General features: G+C 34.6%; 1 protein-coding gene across 1 annotated transcript in view; it reads right to left on the bottom strand.

The window, feature by feature from the left end:
* The window catches only part of NUP153 (nucleoporin 153), a 75760-nt gene that overhangs the window by 20554 nt on the left and 27963 nt on the right, over positions 1 to 27243 (bottom strand). The window contains exons 3-16 of the mRNA XM_020986810.2: positions 24280 to 24528; positions 23649 to 23791; positions 23441 to 23569; positions 19856 to 19972; positions 19715 to 19759; positions 19566 to 19619; positions 16882 to 17028; positions 14187 to 14239; positions 13556 to 13685; positions 11640 to 11777; positions 10526 to 10624; positions 10293 to 10380; positions 2753 to 2878; positions 1106 to 1729 (exon numbers count right to left, since the gene is read on the bottom strand). Of these exons, the coding sequence (XP_020842469.1) occupies positions 1106 to 1729; positions 2753 to 2878; positions 10293 to 10380; positions 10526 to 10624; positions 11640 to 11777; positions 13556 to 13685; positions 14187 to 14239; positions 16882 to 17028; positions 19566 to 19619; positions 19715 to 19759; positions 19856 to 19972; positions 23441 to 23569; positions 23649 to 23791; positions 24280 to 24528 (2142 nt within the window). The remainder of the gene's footprint in view (positions 1 to 1105; positions 1730 to 2752; positions 2879 to 10292; positions 10381 to 10525; positions 10625 to 11639; positions 11778 to 13555; positions 13686 to 14186; positions 14240 to 16881; positions 17029 to 19565; positions 19620 to 19714; positions 19760 to 19855; positions 19973 to 23440; positions 23570 to 23648; positions 23792 to 24279; positions 24529 to 27243) is intronic.

Genomic DNA, 27243 nt, shown 5'->3' with positions numbered 1-27243 from the left:
TCAAATTTTTTGTGTACTTGCTGTTCCTAATAAAACATAAAACCTCTTTGAGAACAGGGGCTGCTGATTTATTTACCTTTGTAGTCACAGCCCTAGAACACAGTAGGTGCAATAAATGACCCCTAATCCCACAAGACAGCTTAATTCATCTTGAATATCATCTGAAAGGATATATACCACAGTCATTAAATAGCATTATAAAAACTATACAATGGCTATTATATTATTATATATATTAAATATTATATAATAATACAATATTTATATATTAAATAGCATTATAAAAACTATACAAACTATACAATACTATATAATGAGTCCATCTTGGCTGAACTTTTAAAAATTCCTTTATCAACTCTGATCTGAAAATAGCTTGCACTGAACTAGGTTCTTCTGGATGCTCAAGTTTTAGTGATTCGTCAAGGACATAAACTTAGTACTTCAGCTAAACACACACCCCCCCCCCCACACACCCCTGATGTTTAAAATGATACTTATGCCTATTAAGATCAAACATAAACTTCCCATAAAACATTATAGTTATGTGTACATGAATAAAATCTCTCTTTCCCTAAAAGACCACTAGGTTAGCTCAGCTTCTCCTCTTTTGTCTATATGAATAAGGGGAAAGCTTAAAGCAAACTAGTTGACAGGGTAGATACAATGTCACTGCAGTACTGCTCATCTCACAGCAAGACCACTAAGAAAAAGAACCATCAATTTGTATTAAATTTCTTGTGGATTTGTATCAGACAACCTAAAAGCTACCACTGTAAAGGAGTCTCCAAAAGAACCATTCTTCCCTTCTCTTTTTTTAACCAAGAAGATTGTATCTGGAAATGTTTAACAGGGATAGTAGAAGGAATCAAAATACCCCTGTGAAGAGACTTTTTTGCAAGAATGAGACCTTTTTTTGATAAATTAACTCCAACCACCATCACTAACCCACTGGGACATTATTGATCTAAAGTGACAGGAAAATTAGGAGAGATGAAAAGAAAAATGAACATCTTAAAAGCATGAATGATATCATTCATTGGTATGGTAGAGAATTGCAATCTTATTAAAGAGGAAAATTGTTCCAGAAAAAGGAAGAAAAACTTACCTGGTTTTTCAGACATACAGGCCACACATTTACTGTCTTCTCCTTTATTCAACACACAGCACACTAAACATTCCCAAGAATCCTTGGGTTTTTTGAATTTATCTCCAAATCCCAAGGTATCAGTGGCTATAGTATAACTGGAAGATGAAGGAGTCACAGTTACTGCATTTTCTGAAGCCACTGGCAATGTCAAGGTTTGCTTAACTCCAGTCCCAGGTTTTGGTGTTTCGCAAGCCACACATTTTGTAGCTTCAGGTTTATTTTGTACTAAACAGGTATCGCAATCCCAAGTTCCCACGGCTGGTTTAAATTTGTCACCAAAACCAAAAGTCCCTGCTGTGGGCAGAGTTGATCGTACAGAGTTACTCAGTGTCATCATTCCAGTTTGTTTAGCAATATCTTTTGGTGGCACTTTGGCAGCTTGACAGGCTACACATTTATTGTCTGTAGCTTTGTTTTGCACTAGGCATGTGTCACACTGCCAAGTAGTTCCAGCTTTAAAAGTTTCACCAAACCCTGGTCCACTAGAAGAAAAGGTACTTATTGCAGGTCTGGTATAAACTTCTATGCTTGTTGTAGCAGGCTGTACAGCAGCAGGAGAACCAGTCTTTGGAGATGTGAAACCTAATATATGCGTGGGAAAGTTGGCATGGGGGGGCGGGGGGGAGGAGGAAGGGATGACAGAAAAAAAGAAAAAAATTGAAAAATTAATGACTTTAGTACTAAGTCAAACCATAATGTATGATGACATTGGTCAGGAACAACAGCATTACTCTCCTGAAGTAGGGGGCAATCACAATAACCACCAGAAAGATTTCTCAGAATAGACTGTCATGGTCTAGAGTTTTGTTTTTACCTGCTGAATTATACTTTTATACGTGAACTTAAGATTCTAAACTTAACTCTATAGAGCAGGAGTAAGTAAACTACTGCCCGAGGGTTCATGCTGCCTGTTTTTAAACATATGAGAGCCACAGTTTGCCAAACCCTGTTCCAGAGCAAATTTAAGGGTACTCATAATTTAATTTGACTACTAGGCAAACTAATACCCAGTGCCAGATATACATACTAATGGCAAAGCTCTTCATGCTGTCTGTTCAAATGTATGTTATAATCTAGGTAACATTCTTTATCCACACTTGGTCTTTCCCTAGAGAATAGTCAGGTCAAACTCCTTTAGAGGATTATAAACCTCTTTTCAGGAGTCTCTACAAGGTCCTGGGGCTTGATGCAATCAATACTGTTACCACTCTACTCAATAAATAATAAACTCCAGTGGCCCTCAAATAGAAAATCCTCCACTTGGAATTCAAAAACCTTTATAACCTAGGCCCCCACATCCCCCCTCTCCTACCTTTCTACTTTTCAACCATTTTCTATGCAAACAATTTTTTCTTTCATCATTTCCTAATTTATAAGATTCAGCTTTGTTAACTGCTTTCCCAAATTCTAGGGATATATGAGAAAAATAAAAATAAAAAAGTTTCTCTGTCTGCAACAGATACAAATCTGTCTACCTCTATTTCTAAAGGCTACATCATCTACTCAGTAATGATTTTAAGATCTAGAATAGGATAGGTGATTAATATTAATACAGATCTGAATTTGAAGCTATTTTCTTGAGAAAACTACTTATTATTATCTTACCAGGACTTTTCAGAATATCCAGTACACTCCCTTCTTTCAGGGTTTTTGCAGGCCTGAAAGGGCCCTCATAATCTTCATCTTCCTCCTTATTATTGCTTGTGCTATTTATAGTGGTGGAATCTTTAACTGTAATTTGAAGTGTATTATTAATAAATGCAAATGAAAAATTAAGACACAACCACATAAAACAGATACAATTCAATTAATTTAACAGATCTTCAAAACTGACCTTCATTTCAATAATTTAACTTTCAAAAAAAAAACAAACCTAGAACGTTTGACATAAAATATCACATTTACAAATCTCCTCACAACCAATAGAGTGAGATGGTAGTAGATAAGGAAATAAAAGGCACAGAGGTTAATAACTAAGCCACTCAGATTCACATAGCTAAAAAGTAAAAATGGGAACCTAAACCTGTTTCCCACTAAATAATTCTTATTTGACAATACCATACAAGTTTCCACTTAAAACTGTTTCATTAAGCATATTCTTTAGAAAAAAGGGATGCCAATTCTTATACTGAACTAAACTGAACTGCTATCAACCAGCTGAACAATGAATAAATAAAAATCAGTATCTGAAATACTCCTTCCCTTTTAATATATTTGGGGTGAATCCAAGAAAAGAAATCTAGTCCTTAATGTTATATACTACTTTCCTAAAGAAAGTAAATTATCTGAAAGAATTTAAATTATGGAATTCATTGAATTACATTAGCAATATGATAAATACTATTTGAAAATCTTTTTAAAGAACCTCTTGTATTTATCTTTCAATAATCAAGTATTTTTTTTCCCTCTATGCCACATCATGTCGTATTGAGGGGAAAATTGCAAGACCCTTGTAACAAATAAGTCAAGAAAAATAAATCCCCACATTGGTCCTGTCCAAAACTCTTTGTTTCATTCTGCATATCAGTCCATCACTTCTATGTCAGGAGGTAAGTAGCATTCATTATCACTGGTCCTTTGGAATCATGATGATCATCACTGCATCAATAAGAATTCTTAAGAACTTCAGAATTGTCCATTTTTGCAGCAGTGGTGTTATAGTAAAATTAATTTTTATAGTAAATTTACTATAGTAAATACATATATTTAATATATATTATATATAAATATATATTCATATAAAATATAAAAGTATATTTTATAGTAAATTTACTATAAATATACTACAAAAAAGAGCTGCCTTATTTCTGTAGATATGGGACCTCTTCCTCTTTTATTTGTTGGTGGGATAAGCCCTATGTAGTAAGGTTGTTATGTTAAAGGGCACACGGGTTAGTAACTTTTGGGGCAAAGATCAATTGCTTTCCAGAATGAGTAGACTATTTCAAAGCTCCACCAATAGTGCATTAATATTCTGCTATTTCAGCAGACACTCCCAATACGTGTCATTTTCCCTTTTTTTGTCAACTCTGCCAATCTGATGGGTATGATGTAGAACCTCAGATTTCTTTAAGTATTACTGATGAAGAACATCTTTTTTTGGTACAACTAGAAAACTTGATTTTCCTCCCTTGAGATCTATCTATGCATACCTTTGGCCATTTATCAACTGGGGAATAGATCTTACTGTAAATCTGAACCAGTACCTCATCTATCTTGGAAATGAGACCTTTATCAGAGAAAACTGCTGCAAAAAATTATTCTAACCATAGCTACAGTAGCTTTGTTGACACAAAGACTTAATTTTATACAACTGAAATTATCATTTTTATCTTCAATAATACTCTCTCTATTCCTTATTTGGTTACGAACTCTTCCTACATCCACAGATCTGAAAGGCAACGTCTTCCTTGTTGCTCTAGTAAGTTTTTGGTGTGACCTTTTATATTTAATCTTATCTTGGTATATGGTATAAGATATTCAACTAAACCTAATTTCTGCCAAGCCTCCATTCAGTTTTCCCAGCAGATTTTATCAGAGAAGTCTTTACTCTAGTAGCTGGGGTCTTTGAGTTAATCAAACATTAGACTACTTGGACTGTTTGCTTCTGTGTCTATTATGCTCCATTAATTAACTACTTTTTATTAACCCACACCAAAATTTCAGACTACTTGTAATATAGTTTGAGATTTGGTACTGGTAGGTCCTCTTCCTTCCCATTTAAAAAAAAAAGTATTTCCTTGATATTCTTAACCTTTTGTCCATCCAGGTGAATTTCATTTTTTTTTTTCCTTCTAGTTTTATTTCTTTGTAGTTTGGCATGCCACTAAGTAACTAAATTAATTTAGACTGTATCATTAATTTTTTTTGTTGCCTTGTCTTGAAATTATGATTGTCATCTCTGCCCTTTTTTGAGTTCAACTGAGACATCACAGTTTTTCTTCCAAATCATTATTTTAACTCTGAGTCTTTGTTTCCAGGGTTTCTTATAAACAATGTCAGATTCTACAGTCTAATCTACTCTGCTATCCTGTTCTGTTTTATGGGTGAGTTCATCCTAACCATGGTTATTATCATTAATTGTGTATTTCCTGTCATCTTATTCTCTTTTTTCTTTTTCCTCTCTTTACTCCCTGACCCTATTTTACCACAGGTTTTTACCCTTGCTTTCTTTTAAATTCCTCTGAATACCCCTTTCTGCCCAATCCCCCAAGCTTAGGGTTTTTTCTTTTAATTTACTACTAATTCTTCCCTAAATCTATTCTACTCTTCCCACTCTTTCTATTTCTTCCTGTTGAGCTGACTATAGCACTACAACAAAAGCTTTAAACATGTGTGTGCATGTGTAGTTTTATGCTTCTTAGGCCAGTTCAGAGGAAACTATGGTCTAAGTGATGGCAGCATTCCCCACCCTTTTCATATCTGTACAGACTTGTACTTGGATGCAGATTAGGAAGGATAATAATTTCCTCCACCTTCTCTTTTTTCTTCTTTCAACATCAAAACACAATAAAATCACTCCAAGGCTCTGTCTTATTTGACTCCCTCTATGATCCCTGATGGCACTGAGACCTGAAGAGACCATTGTATTATCCCCCTCCTTATTGGAATGTAAATAGCTCATCTTTATAAAGTCCCTTCCAATTGCTCGCTTGTATTTACTTTTTTATGTTTCTCTTGATTCCCAAGTTGTAATTCTAATTTTCCATTCATTGGTCCTATGATCAGGAATGCTTAGATGTTTATATTTTATTAAAGGTACCTTGGGTTCCTCTGTAGGATTATACTCAGTTTTGCTGGTTATGTTATTCTTGATGGAATGCCTTTATCTTAATATTAACTTCCATGCTCTCTGCTCCATACAAGTAGTATTTGGTAAATCCTGACTGAGGTTTTTCAGTACTCTAATTCTTTCTATCTGGCTGTTTACATTACTTTTTCTTTGACCTGGACAGTCTAGATTTTGTTTACAATGTTCCATTCATTTTGGGGCTTCTTTAAGAAGGTGACTGTTTTCACTCTGTCTCCTTGTTCTGAAGTGTCTGAGTAGTTTTCTTTCATGGTATCTTGAAATACCATACTTTTTTTGTGGCTTTTTTAAGTCATGACTTTCAGGTAGTCAAATGATTCTTAAATTATCTCTCCTTGATCTATTTTCCAGGTGTGTGGTTTTATTTTTCTCTATTTTTTCAATCTTTTGACTTTGAATATTTTTCATGAAGTCAATAACTTCTGTTGGTCCATTCTGATTTTCAGGTATCTTGTTATGTGGGTAAGCTTTTGCATGTCTTGGGCTAAGCTGTTAGTTCTCTTTCCAAGTCTTTCCTCCATAGCCCTCATTTGTTTTCTAATTTTTTCTTCCAGGCTTCTCATTTCATTGCTATTACTTTCAAATTTTAAAAGAAAATTTGCTTCATTTCTTCTAGGAATTCTAATTATTCCCATGGGCAAGATGTGTTTTTAAGGCTTTACTTATAGGTGTTTTGAAATTATTCTCCTTTTTGGGGTTTGTGTATTGGGCATTGATGGAGTCACAATCTCTTATCTTTTTTTGATTCTTTGGTTACTCACTCTTAGGGACTGAAGTAACCTGCAACGAGTCCTAATTTCTCACCATGGTGATCTAATCTGAGATCATCTCCTTCTCCCAAGGTCACTCTCTTTTCTCTGCAGAATCTGACCACCAAGAGATCCTTTTCTTGTTGGCCATTAGGGCCTGAGTCCAACATCCTACCCTTTTTCAGGGATATGGAAAGGATCAACAGAACTGCAGGGATTGATCTGTAAGGTCATATTGTGGTCATGGAACTGAGCTGTATATCAGCCTGGCTGGTCTCCATCTATTTTCACGTATTTTAATCCACTTCTCAGCCATGGAAGCAATAAGAAATCTAACAGTGAAAACACTACAGTGGCATACATACCATTCATAAAAGATTCTGCAGAATTCAGGAAATTTCCCAATTATGATGCAATGTAGCTGTTTACACTAATAACTTACTCATCGATTAGGCAATATGATTCAAGTAATCTTCAAAAAGGAAACATTCTAAAATATTTTTCCTTATGGACAGGCATGAATTTGGTAATCCATATAAGTTTAATAGTAACTTGATTGTAAAATTTAAAATACTATTATGTAAATATAATGTTGTTTGCCTCAGTAAAACACAGCATAATCCACTTTTAATTAAATCATATATAACCATATACTGGGCAAAAATTAGTGCTTCTTCCTTTTCAGAGAATTAAACTGCTTGGGAAAATCAAAACTACTTAAGTATGGCACATGTATAAACATAAAAGTTAAATCCTAATACAACAAATATCATGAGAATAATCTTCATTATAACTTAAAACAAACTCCAAGTCCCAATATGTTTTAGTTGGTGGCACACTTGAAGCAACGTTACAAAATATCATTATACTAATATAATATTCTGAATTATTTGCAATGAGATTTTGCAGAAAGCCAGAAAAACCAACTCTTTTGGTTACCAATTCTTAAATCTGACAACTGTATAGCTAACAAATTGAGGATTGTTGAAACCAGAGTTAGGTGCCTAGTCTTCAGTTTATTGTCATCTAGCTTTGGAAATGATATTTTTTTCTGTCAGTTCTAAATCCTGTGGTCTTATGGGAACCTTCACAATATAAAAAGCTAAGGTTTAAGGACATGGAGTAATTGAGCGGTATATACAGTGGTTATCCTGTATTTCTAAGGATGTTAACATAGACTGATGCTGTTTGTCTAAGTGAATGGTAGGGTAGGATAACTGGTTTATTTTAAAACTTACAATTATCATGGAAGTTTGAGATTGAATACAATCTTAAAAGTTCATCCAACTCTTATTTGTAAAGTGAATAGTTAGTGAATGATCTCTTAAGATTGTATTCAACTTTAAATTCCCATAAAACATACTGTCTTTTCCCTCTTCCAAATCTTAAAAAAAAATCTATAAAAAAGAAAATTAAAATTAAAAAAACTTCAGTAATTAGGAATATATGTAATCTCCTGGGTGGATGTGAAAAAGAGAAAACTCGAGAAAAATATAATAAATGTATGGATAATAATGGAAAAATTCTCCATAGTTACCAATGGTCTCTTAACTTGCCAAATCTAAAGATTTTTTTTTCTTATTCCCCATTCTTTTTAACCTATCCAGAGCATCTGACACTGCTGATTACAATTCTTTTGGATATTTTGTACTCTCTAGTTTATTGTGGCACTAGTCTCTCCTAGTTTTCCTCCTACCTGACTGACCACTCTCACTCCTCTTTGCTGGATCTTCATCAATTTCATACCCACTAACTCTGGATTTTCCCAAAGTTTTTAACCCAGGCCCCCTTCTGTTCTTCCTCTATAATATCTCACTTAGTGATCCCATCAGATCCCATGAATTGAATTATCATCTCTATGCAGAACATTCCTAGATCTATATAGTCCTAGTTTTTTCTCCCTAGCTGCAGTATTACATCACTAATTGTTTTTTAGACATATCAAAAAGGATGTCTCATAGGCATCTCAAGCTTGACACATCCAAAAAAGAACTCATTATCTTTCCTTTCAAAATCCTCCTTCTCAACTTTTCTATTACTTTCAGAGATATCACCATCCTCCAAGTCACATGATCTCAAGGTCAACCTCAACTCTTCACTCTCACTCACCCCTGCCATATCCGATCATTGCCAAATGTATTTGCTTCTACCTTCACAATATCTCTTATATATGTTTCTCACACAAATACTCTGAGGCAGTTTCATCACCTCACTCTAGACTACTGCAACTGCCTTCTGGTTGGTCTCCTACCTGAATTTCCTCCCCACTCGAAACCATCTTCCACTTACCTGCCAAGTTGATTTTTCTAATACCTATTCACCACTTCTACCTCAACCCTTAACTTAATGAAATCCAGTGGCTCTCTATTACGTCCAGTATCAAATAAAATTTTCTGTTTGCTCCTTTGCTACCTAGCTCCTTCCTGTCTTGTCATACTTTAATCCTCTCCATTTACTCTATGATCCAACTATGCTGACCATGTTGCTGTCCCTCACATGACCTGGCTGTGCTCTATATCTGCAATGCTTTCCCTCCTCAAACCTCCTGTTGGCACACTACTAAACTCAGCTTGAATCTCACTTCCTGAAAAACTTTTCTCAGTTTTAACTGCTTTCCCTCTGAGACTGCCCTCTGTTTACACTGTTTATATTGTTATTTGCATGTTGTCTTCCCCCACTAGAAGGTGAAATCCTTGAGGAAAAGGACCATGTTTTTGCCTTTCTTTATATCCCCAGCACTTAGCACAATGCTTGACTGACAACTAATCATACAAGATCTAAAGGCAAAGATAAGTTGCTATCTATATTAGTAGATTTATTCACATCAAACAATTACCACTAACACAATAGTAAATAAATAGTAAAAAGAACACAGTATCAGGAATCAGATGATCAGCATTAGAAACTCAGTTTTGCTACATCTGTGACCTTGGGTAAGTCATTTAATCTCCCTGGATCTAAGTTCCTTATCTATGAAATGATCCCATCCTATGATAACACATATCTAACAAAATATAGAAATGTAAATAATATAAACAGAGTGTTTCATTATACTTTTAATAGCAGGATTAATTTCAGAGGTAAACGTTCTCACAACAAAGGAAACTCCAGTAAGTCTTACTTCAAGAACCTGTAATTTTTTCATTATGGATACTCCCTCCCTTCCATCAATGCGTATCACAAACCTCATTGTAGTTCATGGGATATAAGTTGCTATTACTGAAATAACTTATTACACTACAGTCAGCATGGTAATAAGCCTCTCCAAACTTAGCTAGGCTGGTCCTGTCCTTGAACAACATATACGATGTCTATCACCTGGCCCATTTAAAAAAAAAAATCCCTCTAGTTTGGTAGGTCCTGCCAGAGTTTATGCTCCCTATTATAGCCTATGAGAAGTGAAGGTCAACTTCAAATAACAATAAAGACGTTACAGAAATACTTTAGTGGAGACAAAAGCAGAAAAAAGGAATACCATAAATGGTAGCAATATCCTTGTCTCAAGATGCTCTAAATATTTTGAGGGTCAGAAAACTGGCACAGATGTGAACCTATTCAAAAGTTGAGGCATTTTTTTTCTGCTTACCTGAGCTACTTATTGTTGTTTCTGAAATATTACTAGAGGCAGAAATTTCTGATGATTTCACAACAGGCACACTAAATGTAAATCCAATCTGTAAAGAAAGATCACATCTAGTTTTAACAAAATATGAAATCTAGAATAATACATTCTAGGTAGGATGTCTCAAAAAATATCTTATCAAACATGTACCCCTTTAAATTTCTGTGACTGACCATACAAAAATCAATGTTACTTACAGATGTAGGAGGTAGTATGTCTGCCTCAGTAGATTTTACAATTGGAGATGAAAATCTGAACACAGGACTGCCAGCATTATTTGGAGAGGCTGCTTGTACCTAGTTATCCAAAGTATAAAAATTTTATAAGAAGAGATACATTGAAAATAATTACACAATTGCAAAGAATTCAAGAGAATTTTCAAAAAGTTAAACACATTACAGTTCCTTAAAGTTTGAAAATAAATTCTAAGCTATTAAAAATGTGATAGTGTGATCCTACATATGAAATTATCATTGATATAAAATCCTATAATAGTGAATATTTCCCCTTGGATGCTGAGCATTCATTTATTGAAAGAAAATGACATCTCTGTAAGAAACAAAATACTCTATGCCAAGAGTACTCAGCAATCTAAACCCAGTAAGCAAGTTCTTTATGTTCAAGTGGATTTTATTTCACTTTAATATTATCCCCTTCTCTTTCTATTTTTATTAGAACCATGCATCCAAGACAATACAACTTATTTGTTTTAATCCATCCTCCTGACCATAAATTAAGAGTGAAATGCAACAGTGCAACATTTTCAGGGCTCCCAAACATATTACTTTATCTTGTCAATATAATCATTGAAGGAAACTTAATTTCATCAGCAGTACTTTTTTTTTTTTGGTGAGGCAACTGGGGTTAAGTGACTTTCCCAGGGTCACACAGCTAGTAAGTGTCAAGTGTCCTTCTGATTCCAAGGCTGGAGCTCTATCCACTGTGCCACCTAGCCGCCCCAAGGAGTACTTCTAATAAAATAGATCACAATTATTACTACGGCTGAAAAACTCAACACCTTAAAGCTAAATCTGTTGATGAGTTTTTCTGAATTTAGAACTCAAACGAGACATATGATGCATGGCCATATCCATTGTTTTTGCAGAAACTGTCAGTTTCCACACCGTTTGTTTAGCTTTGAAGAATTCAGGGTCACCCTCCACATGACTTAAACCTCAAGTAACTTTAAAAAATTATGTTCCTTGTTCCCAACCTCTTTACCTACACGTCTTAATAGCCTCAAAATTAAAATTAGATTGCATTTATCCTACAACAAAGCGAAGAATTATAAAATATGCTCTTTTAACTTACCTTATTCGATAACGGCTGTGTAGCACTGATGGGTGATAGACAGGAAGAGGTACTCAAAGAAGAGCAAAAACTGAAGACAGGCAATGAAGTAGTAGTAATTGGCAAGGGTATTTTTGGTAGTACTGGTGCCTCTACTTCCTAAAATGACACATAATTCAATTATGTTTTATGATAAGATTACCATTTTATTTATATTAAATCTTAAATAGTATGAATACACACACACACTCCTAAAATGAGGATATGGGAGCATATTATAATTAAAGTAACTAATTTGGACAGTATTTTACAAAACAGTAAGACAGATTTTTAAATTTAATCTTTATTACCACCTTATGAGAGAAGCTAAGCAAATATCCTCACTTTACCCAAGGGAACACAGTTATTGAGTGGGTGAATCAGGTTTAAAAGTGAAAAATGAGGGGAACCCGAAGAGGAAAATACCACTCTGTGATAAAGACAGAAATATATAAGGCACAGTCTTCTATTCAGATTAGAATTTAGAAAATTTGATATTGAAATGTTCATTAAAAAAGATTGCCAGTGTCACATGGCCTCAAATTTTAAACCAAAGCTGTCATAGTTACATGAAAAAATGCTCTAAATCACTATTGATTAGAGAAATGAAAATTGAAACAACTCTGAGGTGCCACCTCATACCCATCAGATTTGTTAACATGATAGAAAATGAAAATGATAAAGGCTGAAGGGGATATGGAAAAATAGGTACATTAATGCACTACTGGAAGAGTTGTGAGCTGGTCCAACCATACTTGAGAACAATTTGGAACTATGCCCAAAGAGTTAAAAAAACTATACATACCCTTTGACCCAGTTAATACCATTACTAGGTCTGTACATTAAAGAGATCAAAGAAAAGGGAAAAGGACCTATGTTACAAAAATACCTATAGCAGCTCTTTTTGCAGTGGGAAAGAACTGGAAATTGAGGGGATTTCCCAAATGAGGGAGCTCAACAAGGTGTGATATATGATTGGGATAGAATCCTATTGTGCTATAAGAAAGGATGAACAGGACGGTTTCAGAAAAACCTTCAAAGACTTCATATGAAGTAAGCAGAACCAGGAGAACACTGTACACAGTAACAGCAATATTTTAATGATGATCAACTGTGAAAGAATTAGCTACTCTTATCAAGACAATAATCCAAGAGAATTCCAAACGACCCATGCTGAAAAATGCTATCTATCTCCAGAGAAACACTGATGAAATGAGTGCAGGTTGAAGCATACTTTTTTCACTATCTTTATGTTTCTTGCTTTTTACTGTGGGGCTTTTTTTGGGGGAGGGGGGGTGAACATGGCTAATATGGAAATGTGTTTTGCATGACTTCACATGTATAATGAGTATCATACTGCTTGCCTTCCCAATGGGTGGGGGGGTGAGGTGAGAGGAAGGAAGAAAATTGTGGCACTCAAAATTTTTCTTAAAAATAAATGTTAAAGGGCTGCAGAGAGGCCGAAGAGAATGAGGATTGAGAAAAAGGCCATTGGAGTTGGCAATTAAGAGATCACTGGTAACTTTGGAGACAGCAGTTTCACTGGAATAATGAGGTCAGAAGCCAGATAGTAAGGGGTGGCTCTAGCAGTCCTACTACAGTGACCATAAGTTACACAAAAACATCTTGCACCTGTCAAACCATTTTTCTCTGCCCAGATAATAAAATAAATTAAATTCTCATGAAAAATGTTTAACTAGAAATAACTTAAATTTCACATAGATTAAAAGTACTTCCCTAAGTTACAAAAACAGATATATTTTAATAGTATAACATCAGCACGTGTTTCACTTTCCTCCCAGGTTTTTGAGAGAAAGGGAGTAGAAGAAGGAGAGGGTGAGAGAAAGAGAAGAAAAAAGAGGGAAGGAGGAACAGAGACAGACAGAGAGAGATCCTACCTCTTCCTCATCAGGAAGTTTAGACACAAAACGTGTTCTTTCTCGTCGCATCTTGCCGCCGCCACCACCACCTACTCCTGAAGAGAGCCCATTAGTGGCAGGTGTACTGAAGTTTGGGTATGAAAAATCACTAGCACAAGAAGAAGAAAAAAATTTAAGAAACTAAGTCATAACTTACTTGCTTATAAATTTTACACCATATTAAGTCATCAGTAGTAAAGAGTAATAAAATAAAGGAAGTTATCCATTTCTGAACTATATTGGTTAAAAAAACAATCTCATAGCACCAACTGCTTATTCACTAAAGAAGCTGAATTTTCATTAGCGTAACAAAGAATTACTTTCTTCACTGTGTGGCAAAAAACAGCAGACAACATCCTATTTGTATCTTTTATTATAGGAATTATTTTTTTTTAACCTATAAAAGGTTATCTGGCTCTGTACTACGATTTGGCACATATAAAACAAAGACAAACTACTATTGAAAATAAGTTAGAAAAATGTTCAAATAGTAACTTTGTGTGGGAAAGATGTTTTAATTCTTTTCAAAGGCAAAAAACTGTAAATTAAGCAAAAGACCTGATAAATTAAATAACACAGATATATTTCATGGGATTTGGGGTGATTTTACCTCTCATGTTGCTCTATTTTTTGCCCTGGAGATAGATTTTTCTCGTGCCCAATCTGTAAGAAAATATACTTTAATTATGGACTAGTTTCTATTTCACTTTCATTTAGAAAGTTATCCTTTACTTCTGTACCTTATTTTAATATGCAATTATATTTAATAGTTATCAGAATATTGTCTTTCATAACTGTTAAGAACTAAGGATAGATGTCAAGATGCACAAAAACAGCATTTAAATTTTATATCATGATTTGGAAAGTAAGAAATTATTTAGTATGTTCCAAATTTTATTATTAGCTACTAGAAGACTTAAAACTAAATCCCTTAATTATTTCCTTGCTAACTAAAAAATGGAAGCACTGCCAGGAACAAGTTTAGGGAGATAGCTACCACGTATAAGCTGGTATTCTGGAAAAATAAGAAAGTTTATCTTCTAGCTCCTCTTCACGGTGGGAAATCAGTATTTTGTACACTTTTAGCACATTAAATAATTTAATGTGTTTACTGTTATTTCAAGAAGTATAGCTTCTTAGATGATATAACCTACCATTTTGTTCACATGGTACTAATAAAATTTTTTAATTATAAAGTTTTATGTCCGTTATTTCTCCTCTTATTGTGTAGCCAGCGTAACCTATGTGGACATATCAGTAAATGTTCAAAACTGTTTATGGTAAGTAGGAAGCAAGTACATTTGAAGAATGACCCAACAGGAAGATACTCTACAACGACAAGCTATGGTTTAAAAAAAGTCATTCATTTAGTTCTTTGTCTAAAGAAGTCACTGTAAAACAGTATAAAGAACACTTCATTTAGAGTCTGAAGATCTAAGGCCAGATCCAAGCTCTGTCATTTACTATCTGTTAATCTTGAGCAAGTCACTTCACTTCTCCTCAGTTTCCTTATGTATGAATAGGTTAGATGAACTTTGATTCCTTATCTATGATCCTATGATTCCATATAAGCTGTATGAACTTAAGATGGTTCTAATCAGAATAAAATAGGTAATGCTAAACCTTCATAGAAACCAAGTTTTAATACCATTTGTTACGTCATACTAACCACTAACTGGTGATACACTGTTAACTAAATCCTGCATCAGAGCATTAGTTCAATTAAGCAATTATTTAAGAATACAAGCATACACACAAAAACAAGAATTGTAGTATACAAAGGTAGTCATACAGCTATCCATTAAATTTCTTGGAATTAAAGGTTTAACCACAGGTATTATGAATCCACTACTACAGATTTTTCATCAGTAGAGTTAACAGATACCTAAGAAGCCAATTGTGAAATTTATGACCAAACAAACAAAGAGACGGAATTAAGAATTTTCTTTCCCCAAAACTGCTCAAACAGAAGCTTTCTATTTTATTTGGGCCAAATATTTCAAATGTTAAAAGTAAGTATAATCATATTAGAAACTTTCAGAGGGGCCAATATACATAGCCTTAACAGTTGCTTAAAGATATCTTGAAATGGAAGAAGAGGGCAACTACGTGGTGCAATGGATAGAATACCAGGCCTCAAGTCAGGAAGACCTAAGTTCAAATCTGACCTCAGATATTTACTAGCTGTGTGAACCTGGGCAAGTCACTTAACCCTGTTTGCCTCAGTTTCCTCATCTGTAAAATGAGCTAGAGAAGGAAATGGCAAAACTCTCCTGTATCTTTGCCAAGAAAACCCCAAGTGAGATCCCAAAGCGTCTGATGTGACTGAAATGACTCAACAACAGGCCTAGAGTTGTGATTTCACTCATGTGAGTGAGGCAACTCCTACCAAATGGAGATCAGCATCTAACAGTCTTAAGAGCTGCCTACAGCAGAGGCATTAAAATGTAACTGGAAAATAGGTAACAAAATAAAGAAAAATACAAGGTAAATAACTGTAATGTTTCTAAGTCAATATGCAGTCCAGGGATCCTTATGTAAGGTTTAGTGGCCCCCATATCTATTTGAGTTTCACACCACTAGCCTAAAGCACTAAGATGTTAAATGACTGGCTGAGGTCACTTAGCCATTAAGGGTCAGACATGATTTGAACCCAGGTCTTCCTGGTACCTTGAAATTATTAAAATAAAAATTTCACTTAATCTACAATTTCTAAAATTAGGATGAAAGTTAAGGAAAGTTGGAAGTATTTTAATCAGAACATCACAAAGCTATGTATAACTTCAGTTTACGTCAGTATTAGGATGGTAAGATTACAGATACACAACTGAAAGGGACCTTAAAAAACCTCTAAACTAACCCCTCATTTTTCACAGAAGAGAAAATTGAACTCTATAAAAGATAGTTAATCTGTTTAAAATCATGAAAATATTAAATGGCAGAGCCAAAATTCAAAGCCTAGTCCTCAGTCTTGAAATCCAATGTTCCTTCTACCATACTACTTCCACTCCTATTCAATAAGTCCATAAGAATGATTCCAAGAAAAAAGTCTTCTTATAAAGTGCTTAAACACCTTATCAATTCAGCTAGAAGTATAATATATATTGATATGTATTTGAATAAAAAGGGATCCAACTAAACAGCACAAATAGGTTACGAAAAAGTCATAACATGCTTCTGTTTGTTTCATAACACTACATTAGCACAGTATTTACATTTTTATAATCTTTACAATAATTAAACACTCAAATTGCCCATAATGACAAAAATACAACTAGACAAGTAAAAACACAGAACATACTTACATTGTGCTTTTTATCTATTCTCTGATTAGTCTTTCTTGCTTCAGCAGATGGAGTTAAAGATGGTTTAAAATACACTGACCGATTGGTTGCTATAGAAATTTGCTTTGGGGTCATGAGTCTTTGAACGGGAGGATAAAGGGTTTCCACCTTAAAAAGAAGCAGAAATCAAAAGTACTGCCCTTATTTTCAATTTTTTTGGATCAACTTTATTCATCTAAAAACAATTTGCTAACAGCTTGAAGGTAAACAAAAAAGGCTATCAGCAGTAGCATGATCTCTAAACAGTATATCACAGACACAAATCAACAGTAAAGAATGTTGAAAAAGAAGACTGATAATAATAATCAAGGTGGGTACTAATTCATAATCAGAAATTTAAGATTCTAAATGTAGGGCAAATGATACGTTTAAGTTTAACGACTCCCCTCCTACATAACCAAAACAATGAAATTATAGCCAGTCTAACTAGATTCAGAGTCAAAATCATTACCTTTAGGCTAATTAAAGAATGTTTTAAATTCTCACAACTGGGTTTTAGTTTCTTATATGTTACACATGTCCAACTGACTTCTACTTCATCTATGCCCAGATTAATGTATATTCATTCTCTCTAAAACTTCCCAGGAGTCCTAATTAAGACCCCCCAATGCAAACTGGATAGTGAAAATAAACTTGAGGCAATCAACTTCTCTAACAAAGTATTACTCACTAGTAAATTCAAACCATAATATGACAATAGAAAAAGTACAAACATGATAATTATTTTAGCATACAGAATGAGAAAACTACTGTCCACAATGTGTGAATGAGTTTTATCTAAAGCATACAAGTGTTCTGTCAACACTCCAATTCCAATACTGAAGGATAGAAAAAACACTGTGTTGATTTAAGATTACCACAGCCAAGAACTTCCCTTGCTGTCCAAAGACTGCAATACTATGAATAGACTTCTTTCACTCAACAACAGCTGTAAACAGCACTAGTTTTCATAGTAACATCTTGGCAAAGTCCTCATCACAAGTGTGACTAACTCAAAAAGGTCCTCTACACCAGAGGTATCAAACTCACTGCCTACTGCATGCTTAAGAGCAGCCAACCCCAAACCAGATTAAAATGTCATTGAGAAATATTTACAAAATAAATAAAAATACAAAGAAAATAATGTTAATATGTGGTTTTCTAAGTTATTATGCAGCCCACAGGAACTGTTTAGTGGACCCATTTGCATTCAAATTTGACACCACTGTTCTATACTATAGTCTACTCTCAAAATACTAAACTACAAGTATGCAACGGTACTCATCTGTTGCCAGCAGATATTGTATCCACATAAAAATTTTGTTAAGGATAGTCTTCATATCTTGGTAAAATTTCATCAGATATTTCATCATATTAATTATTCCACTATTTGTTCAATGAAGCAAGGGTGTCTTACAGTATCTCTTGCAGTAAGTTCTAGATAGCTGCTACAAACTTTAAGGACCAACTCTTTCACAAGAAACTCTAAATTTTATTCCAGATTAGAAGGCTTGTAAAGATCATTTAGTACAACCTTCTCATTCCAAAATTTAAAAAAAGAAAAAAAAAGGAGAGGTGAGAGGGAGAAAAATTTCTTGTTAATGTAAAAAACAAGATAATTTTTTTAAATGAAAAAATTGAGATTAAGTAATTTTCATAGAGGTAATATTTGAACCTAGGTCTTCTGCAAATTCGATGCTCTTTTCACTGTGCCTCTACATAGGCAGTCAGTCAGTGAATAAACATTTATTAAACAAGTGCCTGTGTGCCAAGCACTGTACTAAGTGCTGGGAATGACCTATTAATAAGCACACAGTTTGTACCCACAGATTTAATTTAAATAAGCAGTAGTAGCATGGGAAAGAAAGAGACAATACACAATGTTGGCTTGTTCTCAAAAAATAATTCATCAGCATCATGACAGCATTATCCAATCATCTTTGGATGAAATGGTATCATTTTACAGTTGTTTTGAAGGACCTTGGAAGCTGGGGTTATTGACCTTGCCAATCATGCCTTCCTAACTCATATAAGGCTTCTAACAGATGGAATAAGGGTTTCTTGTTTTGCTCTGACTGCTAGCTTTCTAAGATTTGGCTGTTTCATGATATTGCTCTACATAATTGACAGAATTTGACCCAATTTGTTACAGTGAACAATATCAACGTACACCTCATGTTCAATTTGTGGTTAAGCCAGCTTTACAAAAACAAATATGGCATACAGATTTCCAAAGGGGTGTATAAAGAAATTTTTAACAGATTTCAAAGAAACTTATTACATTAGCTAGAGTTCACAGGAATGGTTCTTATTCTCAATGATGTCTAAAGTTTACTAGACCTAATTACTGAAGCTTCCCAAATTTTGCTAGCTCCAATTTTTCTTTCAAAAGACAATAAAGCTCCCCTTCAAACTTCCTAAACAAGTGCCAAAAGTATTTACTGAGAACCTACTCTGCACAAACACTGCAACAAAGCCTATATATTTAAAATCTTTTAAACGTGAAATATGTGGCTTAGCCTGCTTGAAAAGTATGCTAGAGTTGTAATTCAACACTAAAGGATGTTTAAAATTTCTACTTAGTATTATAAGGAATAATGTATCAACTTCTTAAAATTTAGTTACACATCACTTGCCACTGCTAAAAAAAAAATAGTAATTCTTACCTTTTTCCTTTTAGCCTGAATATCTGTGATGTCTAAACCACTCCTATCCAGGGGCTGAAAAATAAGAAACTATTCAGTACAGGAAATCCCTCTGAAATGCTTTTTTCTTGCTAATAAAAAGCAAATCATTTTGGGCCAACTCAACTTACAGAAGATAGTGGAGAAGAAATAGCAGATGGGATCCGTTTTGCATCCTGTTAAACAAAATTGAAGACAATATTTCCCAAAAAAGTTCAGATATTTTCATAAAAAACAAATTCTTGCATTTGAATACAAGGGAAATTATTTACCGCTAGAGGGCTTGACATCTTCTCCAAAGACTGCAATATTCGTCGGGCTGTTGAACTAGTCACTCCATAGGATTGTGAATTAACTTGCTTGGCTTTCATCTGTCTTCTGACTGGTGCCTGTAAAGAAAATCCTGTTTCACTTGTTGGAATGCAAAATTCAGAGCACATATTTTATGAAAACTACATGGTTAAAACTACTCACAGAGTTGAAATGTACCCAAAGTAAAATAAGGACTCAAAAAAAGAGATTTTTATATGCCTTCACAGACACAAAATAATAAGCATTAAGCTCTTACTTGCCAGGTACTGTGATAAGCATAGAGAGTACCCAAAAAAAGAAAGGTAAAAAAAATCTTTTGTCCTTGTCCTCAAGAAGCTCATGTTTAAATGGGGAAGACAATATACCAATGTATGTGTACATGTCTGTACAAATACATATATGTGCATATTTAGATACAAGATACATAGAATAGAGGGAAGATAATCTCATAGGAAAAGCACTAGCAAGTGGGATGAGAGAGGGGGGAAAAAATCTCCTGTAGAAGGTGGGTTTGAGCTGGGTCTTGAAGGAATCCAGGAGCGGGAGATAAGGAGGGAGAACATGCCAGGTATGGGACAGTGCCAGTCAGAGGGCAGAGTTGAAAGATGAAGTATCATGTATAAGGAGAGGTAAGAAGGCTGGTGACTGGATCATAATGTAGAGGAATAAAATATAAGACTAGAAAGATGGGAAAGGGCCAGTTTGTGAAGAACTTCAAATGCTGAACTGATTATTCTACATTTTGTCCTGGAGATTATAAGGAATCAGTGAAATTTGTTGAATTAGAAAAGTAATGTGATCACAATGGTTTAGAAAAAAATTACTGTGACAAATGAGTGGCAGATAAGATGAAGAGCGAACTTTAAAGAGAAACCAACCAAAAAGAGGATTGCAATAGACAGGCATCCAAACTGATGAAAACCTGCACCAAGATGGTGGGTGAGTAAAGAAAAAGATATATATGAGAAAGATGCTATAGAAACAAGACTTGGTAACACACAGAGTACCACAGCATGGAATAATATATTAGTAATAGTATACTGTAAATCTAGGATGCTAAGCATTGTGCATTAATCAGAATATTCTGATTAATATTTTCTGACACTGCATAGCATTAGTGATATCTGTTTAGGTTTACACACACACACACACACACGTATATATTATTTATACATACATACATGCACACATACATACATATGTATCTTTTTGCTATGATTTATTTTTCCTATAACAATCCAGGTACATCAATTTAAAGAAAACTTCACTGTTATACCAAATATAAAGCTCTGGGCCAGGTGCATTACATAATTTTCTAGTTACGATGAAATTCCAATACACACAAATTAAGAAATCTTGGAGCAGCTAGGTGGTACAGTGAATAGAGCACCAGCCCTGGAGTCAGGAGGACCTGAGTTCAAATTCGGCCTCAGACATATAATACTCACTAGTTGTGTGACCCTGGGCAAGTCACTTAACCCCACTGCCTAGCCAAAAAAATAAATAAATAAAATTCGAAGGGAAAAAAAATCTTAAGACCCAATGGAACCTGACTGATAAAGCTTTTAAAATTGACAATATGTAAACTATCCTGTTTGCCCCATAAGTTTTAGTATATCAATGACTTCCTACAATTATAATAACAAAAAATAAGGTCAATAAAGATATTTAAATATCACCATAGCAAGGAAAAGACGGTAGGTTCTCAAAAGGTATACAAAGTATAAATTCTGGCAAATTCTACCAAGATGAAAAAGCTTCACAAACGGCCTAGTAATGGGCTGGACAAGGACTTAACTAAGTTTAGAGAAGCTCCTCATTAATAAGATCACTTTGAGAAACTCAAAGAACTATGTAGTTAAGATATAGAGGTGCTGCAGTCTGTGTTACAAGAAGTACACATGCACACAATGAAATCCGAGACCTTTGGAATACTGAGGTTGTGTTTATACATATATATTTTTCCCTTTGTATAAAGGCTTCCTGTATTACAGCTTAGGAAATAAACATTAAAAAAACTGAAACAAAAAATAAAAATAAAAGAATTGAAACAACTGGCCCACAATAGACCACAAGAAATCCTGTTGGGTTTATAAATTCTAATGATCACTTCCATACAAATGTGGATTACAACATACCAATAATCATGTTGCCACCATAAAAACAACACAGCTTAGCTGACCCTGTTCTTCTCTATTTAGTAATGAGTAACCCAGAGCAGGTGCACTGTTAAGATACAATCTCAATAGAACCCCTTCTCAAACAATTTACAAAGAGTTCATAGAAAAAAATTTTAAAAGTCATAATTACTTTTAAACAGAATTATTTTTCTAACTTCGATCATCACGTATTCATTAACTTATTTGTGGGCATTGCTATTTTGCCAATGTGAAATTTTTGACAGCTACAATCTCAAAAGCAGTTTCTTCAATTATCATTAAGAGCTTATTCTGATTCTATGATCACTGATAGATGCTTGGGCAAAACAAGTTTAATACAAAAATAAGAGACAACTTTTTTTCTGTCCTCACTATACTGTTCACTAAAGCAACAAGATTAACATGTAATATTCATGGCTCCAAACATTTATATTTCATTAACACATGTTGAGGCAGCTAGGTGGCACAGTGGATAGAGCACCAGCCCTGGATTCAGGAGGACCTGAGTTCATATCCGGCCTTAGACACATAACACTTACTAGCTGTGTGACCCTGGGCAAGTCACTTAACCCCCATTACCCAACCAAAAAAACAGAAAACAAAAAAACAGAAAACGGTACCATTGACTTCTTCAAATGCAAAAGTATACAAAAATAAAATTTGCTACTAGTGTATAAGCTTTGTAAAAACTCAGTAGACAACTACAGAATTTATAGGCTTCATCTATGTATGTGATATTAAAAAACAAAAAAATAAAAACAGATCTAGAGGCAAAGTACCAAGGTTCAAATCCCTGTTTTCCCACTTACAAATCATATAATCTTGCACTTAACATTTCTGGGCCAATTTCCCCTCTGTAAAATAAGGGAGCAGGGCCTGGTGATTGCTAAAGATTTAGGAACTACACGTAATCAGAGAGGTAGTAACTAATTCTATAAAAAAAAAAATTAAAGAGGAAATTAGCAAATATCCCTTTTGCAGTGATTTTGAAATCTTCCTATCACTATCTATGAACTATTTTTATTTTTTAAAAATAATAAATATGTAGACAGAATAAATTTTCTAATTCAAAAATTCAAAGAAATGTGAAAAGGTAAAATCAAAATAATGATGCATGTAGTTTACTTATTTTGATCAAACTATTTTCAAAAATAATAACTGAGAAAGAAAGTGGTTCAAACACAAGCAATGACCTATACTGTTGAATTGGTTACTACCAAGAAAGTTCACAAAAAAGGTCATGTAAAACCTGTTATCTTTCACACTAAAGGTCTTTCCTGAATTGCAGATGAAGTATTCAAGAAAAAGTCACTTCTGATCTTTGAGATTTTTAAAAATAAACTACTGCAAAGTCATTTCCCAAATCACAAACCATTCTTTTTTTACCTGATAAGGTGTGCTTCGTATTTTAGACTGTCTAACAGCTGCTGCTGCACCACCATAAGTTGTTTTACCAGGGTAAAAAGGAGAATCCCCAAGGTGGCTTGTTTTAAGGATTGAAGAATTCCCAAGTGACTGCAGTGAAAAAAATGACAGATCATAAGCAAGAGCCACAAAACTAATGTGATTAAATACATTATTATTTGGGACTCACAGGGGAAAGTGTTCCAAAGGCAGACAAGTTGAATGCTGGTTTCTTTGAGCTGGTGGCAGTATGCTGTGAGAGTGAATGAGAACGTTGTTCAGCTTCGGGGGACCACAGAGGTGGCCCTGAAGTGTTCTTTGAAACAGCTATATCTGAAAAGTGAAAAAACATATTTATGAATATATGCTCATTTCTCCCCTGGCTACACTACTTTGGGACTTTTTCCACCAATGGCCCAGGAAGCTCATTAGTGGGATGACTCCATTATCCTCCAAGATCTCATCAGCCTAGGACCACCACCTTATCTTTACTTCTCAGATTGGAGGGTGGGGCCATGAATTCCAAACCTCCATTTAATGAAAAAGCTCAGTTCAGATAGTTATTAGACTATGCCATTTAAATGAAAAGCAACATGGTAAAATAGAAAAAGCACTGACTCTGGAGTCTAAAGAAGCTATGCTGAAACTCTAGTTTTGATATTACTTGTATGACCCTGAGTAAGTTACCCTAACCTCTCTGGGCCTTAGCTTCCCTCATCTATAAAATGAGAAGGTTAGACTAGATGTCTTCTGAGGTCCCTTCCAGGTCTAAATCTTTGATTCCTATGAAATCTACTGCAGTACTTACAACTAAAGATTACCTTTATCAGAAGCTCTTGAAGAAAAGCCACTGGTAGTTGAGATGTTATCATCATCATGCTGAGAGGTAGAATCTTTGATTTCTTTTACAAATGAGAACCCAGAACTGCCAATTGGGAATGCAGAGGATGTAGATGGCTGACAATGTAATGTTGGAGATTCCAACATGGAGAAATTCAAGTGGCTCCGATGAAGAGAAGGCCTTGTTAAAACATCCGGATAATTTAAAGCAGATCTACTTGTTGAAGGTTCTTAAAGGGAAACCATCAATATAATGAATATGTAATATGATAAAAATGTAACACTATCACATCAAAATACGACTTATTATCAGATGTACCTACAGGACTAATTTATGAACACTTAAGTAAAATTTCATCTCTGCCTTATCAGTTTGAGGTTCCAGTCAACTATGACTGAGATGTCTTTTCCTACATTCATTCAACCAATATTTATGATGTATAATCCAGTTCAACAAAAATTTATTTAGTGCCTATGAAGTGCCAAGTACTGTGCTGTGCTAAGCTTTAGGGATATAAAGACAAAAATGAAATGGTACCAGCCCTCAAGAAAATTACATTTTACTAGGTGGAGGTAAAGGGACAGGACATGAAACACAATGACACAACAGGTAAACAGATAACAATGCAAACTATATATAAAGTAATAGAGGACACTGATGACTATTGGAGGTTAAGAGGGAATCAATAAAGGCAGATCCTTCAGTATAGCTAGGAACAACAAGAGGCCCCCTAGCATTCCTAGAATGAGAGACATTCTGTGCAAAGGCACAGAGGAGGGAAATAACAGCAGGTAGGCCAGTTGGTTAATATGAAGAATACATAAAAATATTACAAAAAATATATCTGAAAAGATGGGCTGGAGCCAGACTATAAAAGAATTTAAATGCCACACAGATGGATCTGTATTTGATCTTAAAAGAAATAGAAAGATATTAAAGCTGTATGTATAGAGAAAAATGGTTAGACTTGTACATTAGAAATATCACTTTGACAAATGTGTGGATGATGAGGAGTGGAGAGACTTGAGACAGAGAGACTGGTAGTCTAGGTAAGAGGTGATAAAGGACTATACTACAGTGGTGGCTATACAAGCAGACAGAAAGGGATAGAGGCAGGCTATGTTGTGGAAGAAGTAATAATAACTGACAACTGACTAGATATGGAAGAGGAAAGAGACACCTGAATGAATGAAGGATGGCGGTGCTTCAACAGGAACAGATAATTAGGGAGAAGGGTAAGCTTCAGGAAGAATATTAACTCAGTTTCAGTTGCACATATTGAGCTTGTGACATTTATAAGATAACCATCGTGTGTGTGTGTGTATGTGTGTGTGTGCACATGTGCAAAAGTGGCCTAAGAAGCCATCTAGTCTAACCCTCACATTTACATATGGGATCATAAACGGTCAAAGAGATCAGATGACTTGCCTGTATTCATACAGCTATTAAGAGTCAAAGCCAGCACTTGAATTCAGGTCTTCAAAGCTCCAAGTCCAGTATTTTATTCCTTATGTCAAACTGCCTCTCTAAGCTGAGCCACCTGTTACTTTTGAATCAATTTCTTTTGTCTCTGAGGGTCTATCAGTGATCATAAAATTATCAAGAAACAAATCGGTAGTAATATAAACTTGAAAAAAAAAATTCTGAGACTATCTCTACCTTTTCTTGCTCAAGCTCCAGGTTCTATGAGTATGTATACATGCATATGAGAAGCATCCACTTACAAATATCTGAACCCATGGAACTAAGGAGATCACCGAGAAAGAGTACAAAGAAAACAGAGCCTTGAGAGATATCCAATTCAACCCACGGATGATAACCCAGTAAAGGAGATTAGGAAAGAAGTCAGACAAGGTAGGACAGGAACTAGAAAATAGCAATGTCACAGAAAATCAGAGATAATAATAGCTAGGAGAAAGGGGTGATCAACAATGTAAAATGTTAGGAATAAATGCTAGAAAAGGTCAAGAAAGATGAGGCCAAGAAAAGAGTCAACTGATTTAGCAAATTAAGAGATTGTCTAATCAAGGATGCCAGATTGCAAAATGCTAAGAATTGAAGTGGAGGTGAGAAACTGGATGTAACAAGTTAAGAGGGCATTTTCTAAGTGTTTGGCTGTGAAGAGGAGGAAATACATACAACAGTAACTTAAAAAAGAAGGAACAACATAAGTGATTTGAGAGAAGAGAACAAGAAGGCCTGTGCTTGGTGGTGAAGGAGATACAAAAACAGACAAAGTCCCTACTCATAAGCAGTTTATAATCATAGGGGAGATCAAACATATTTGAGTACCTATAATATAAAAACAGACACATGGATGTATAGAAGGGATATTAAAGCAAAATGATATGAGCTAATAAAGAGAAATTACTTCTGACTACCAGAAGGAAGAAAATCAGGGATGGCCTGATGAAGTTATATCACAGAAGCATGTTAACAATGAAAGCAAAAGCATAGAAACAAAATATGGCTTATATCTGGGAGTCAGCAAATAGCTTAATTTAACTGGGGCTAGAGTATATATGGGAGAGTGGCATGAAATAAGATTGGAAAAATAGGTAGGTGTCAGACTGAATGAAAGTTTGGTAAGATTTTTTTTTCTTTGGTATTGGGGAGATAATAAAAGTTTGGAGACAATGAAATAACACTACCAGAGCTGTATATGACGAAGATTCACAGAATTTCAGGGCTAGAAAGGACCTTAGAGATCATCTAGCCAAGTGTTTTCCAATTCAAAATGTATTAAATAATGATAAAATGCTTATTTGTTTCAACAAGCAAATTAATAATATCCTGCCACTGTGTGAAAGAATTCATATTGTAAGAGAAGGAATACAACATGATAAGAAGTCACTTTCACATAACACTTTACAATTTGAAAAACGTTTCTTTATAACCCTGTGAAAAGTATTTATTATCAGCCTGATTTTACAAATAAACAAAA

Source organism: Phascolarctos cinereus, unplaced genomic scaffold, assembly GCF_003287225.1.
Source record: "Phascolarctos cinereus isolate Bilbo 61053 unplaced genomic scaffold, phaCin_HiC Scaffold_4;HRSCAF=312, whole genome shotgun sequence".
In the NCBI taxonomy this organism is placed as follows: domain Eukaryota; kingdom Metazoa; phylum Chordata; class Mammalia; order Diprotodontia; family Phascolarctidae; genus Phascolarctos; species Phascolarctos cinereus.
This window is presented reverse-complemented; position numbering and strand designations above follow the sequence as displayed.